We start from the raw sequence: 2,618 nt of genomic DNA on the forward strand, positions 1-2,618 counted from the left end.
CAACATTTTTTTAAGTCCTTGATTTTGTAAAAACCTAAAACACTATCATTATTACTATTATATATAATTTGTACTCTTCTATAATTTCTTTTTAGATATTGTGGTATTTTTGTTGTAAATGTGTTTTTTGTAATCTGGCTTTATGGCTGTCTTGGATAGTAAATTAGTTGTTTTTTTTCGTTTATTTACGCTTTAATTAATTCAAAAACAGATGTGTCGCTAATGCGTTGTTGCAATAACAGCACTTTAGACCCTCCTGACTTGCCGTATTCGCGGCGCGCCTCCGTCTTTCTGCACAAACGCACGTGGACCTTTACGCCAGGCACAAACAACAATAACATGGCAAGTCACGGGCTCTCTTACGACGGCTGCAATTTCTTCAGACAGCGGCTGGTTTTGTCGACGCTCAGCGGGAAGCAYGTGAAGATTAAAAACATTCGGTCTAAGGACGACGACCCGGGGCTCCGAGGTGAGTTTCAGTTTCGCTCCGMGCGTGKCGTCGCAGTTAGCTCGGTGGCTAAYGGGCTAGCTGTTACGCAGTTGGGAGTGCTTTCATCAGGTGGGGAAATGATGGGATAGATGTGWGAATTAAAGGTAAATGTAACTATCAAATTATTCCAGTTTATGTCCTTTTCAACACTTGTCAAATTGTATTGATAAGAGCATTTAAAGAGATGTCTCTGACTTTACATTATTTTGTTTTGTTCGATTTTTGCATGTCTGAACACGACAGGCTACAGTTAGACAAATTTGACTAATTAAATTGTAGATGCTTTCAAATATGTCATTTGAATGTTTATCTCCAGATTTTGAGGCCAGCTTCATCAGGCTTCTCGACAAAGTGACCAATGGTTCCAGGATAGAGATTAACCAAACTGGTGAGTGGTTATTAAAAGTTTTATATCCYTAAACTCTCGGTCATTCGTTGTAATGAGTAAGGAGTCTCCATTGTGCATCACTAATGGTGCGTAATTTATCAGTATTAAAGTTCTGGTCATTGGGACCTTTTTATTTATTTTTTAGCTGGATGTTTACTGCAGCAGACTTGATTCAAAGCTGATGAGCAGATCCGTTTATTTTAATTAGAGAAACATCTAAAACATGCAGAGTAAGGTTTTACCTGGAGCAGCATTGAGGAAACTCGTTAATTTAAAATAAATAGATGTGTGCAAACGATCTTTATTGGGACGCATGTTTCTGATTTAGCCTGTAAAGTTGAGCCCAATGTTTCTTCATTACAAAGATTATTGCCAGAGGTTAAAGACAGAAACTTACCTAATTACTAATCAAATAAACAATCATTCCACAATTATCTGKATACACCTGATACTGTTAGACTGATTTTAATGTCTGTTTTTGTATCTGTCTTTACTAGGTACTGTATTATTTTACCAGCCAGGCCTGCTGTATGGAGGGTCTATTGAACACGACTGTAACCCACAGCGCTCAGTCGGATATTATCTAGAGGCGCTGCTCATGCTGGCTCCTTTCATGAAGATGTCTCTGAAGGCAACTCTCAGGGGAGTTACTAACGACCCCACAGATCCAACGGTATGTATGAATAAAATCCCTCCCTGTTGAGCTGTTGCTGTGTGATTGGTTGTTTGTCAATAAGCAATTGAGCAGGTGGACTTAATAAAGTGGCTGCTGAGTGTATAAACCCAGCTGTGTTCTGGTGTCCTCTTCGTGATCCTAATTTTGTCTTATTGTTTATTTTCCTGTTTTGTTTCACCGGTTGTCATGACAGTCTAGCCTCTCACAGTGCATCTGAGCTGCATTGTTTCTGTCCGTGATCTGCATGGGACAGAGCTGTTGTCTTATGTTGTTGTGATGATGTATTTATTTTGTTGGCTTTTGTGCTGGTATATTTTCTTCCATCTGCAGAAACAGGAGCTTGTGTCAGGATTTATTCGCTCTATGTTTTGCAGGTCGACCTGTTGAAGTCCACGGCACTCCCTCTGATGAAAAGGTTTGGTGTAGACGGAGAAGGTTTTGACCTGAAGGTGAGGACTCGGTGCTAATCCGTCAACAGCTGTGGTTTAAAGATGCATTATCGTTTGGTGCTGGCACTTGAATAAATCGGTGTCTGTTTTCGTTGCTGCTCCCTCAGGTGGTGAAGAGAGGAATGGCGCCTGGTGGAGGTGGAGAAGTTGTTTTTACGTGTCCTGTGTGCAGGACGGTCAAGCCCCTCCAGCTTACTGAGCCTGGCAAGATCAAGAGGATCAGAGGTGTGGCGTATCCTTTTCAAGCTTGTTCAAAAAAAATTATTTCTACTGAAAATCCTCCTCACAAGCCTCTTAAAGGGGGGTGGGGTATTATGCAACATCGACTTTTATGATCTTCATCTTGTTATGTCATTCTCTAATCAAAAACATACCCAGAGTGTTGCTTTGACTCATTCATGCATGTTTGAGAAATCCTTGAATCTCCTGTGGTAACCACGTGGAGCTGCCTAAACACTTGCTGGTACAAAGCTCCGCCTATTTACACAAAGCTCCAGTCTGCAGTCGAGCTCCCGCCCACAGAGCACCTCTCCTCGAAGCTTTGTTGTGAAGATGTTCTGAAGTGGGAGTGTTGGGAACATTAGGAGGTTCTTAAAGAGACAGATACATAATCCC

General features: G+C 41.2%; 1 protein-coding gene across 1 annotated transcript in view; it reads left to right on the forward strand.

Annotated features, from left to right (window-relative positions):
* The first annotated feature begins 284 nt into the window (after nucleotides 1-284).
* rcl1 (RNA terminal phosphate cyclase-like 1) overlaps nucleotides 285-2,618 on the forward strand; it is an 8,385-nt gene continuing 6,051 nt past the window's right edge. Inside the window, exons 1-5 of the mRNA XM_014003887.1 lie at nucleotides 285-469; nucleotides 807-878; nucleotides 1,376-1,551; nucleotides 1,929-2,003; nucleotides 2,111-2,235. Of these exons, the coding sequence (XP_013859341.1) occupies nucleotides 340-469; nucleotides 807-878; nucleotides 1,376-1,551; nucleotides 1,929-2,003; nucleotides 2,111-2,235 (578 nt within the window). The 5' untranslated portion in view covers nucleotides 285-339. The remainder of the gene's footprint in view (nucleotides 470-806; nucleotides 879-1,375; nucleotides 1,552-1,928; nucleotides 2,004-2,110; nucleotides 2,236-2,618) is intronic.

This window comes from Austrofundulus limnaeus, unplaced genomic scaffold (genome assembly GCF_001266775.1).
Source record: "Austrofundulus limnaeus strain Quisiro unplaced genomic scaffold, Austrofundulus_limnaeus-1.0 Scaffold20, whole genome shotgun sequence".
Lineage (NCBI taxonomy): Eukaryota > Metazoa > Chordata > Actinopteri > Cyprinodontiformes > Rivulidae > Austrofundulus > Austrofundulus limnaeus.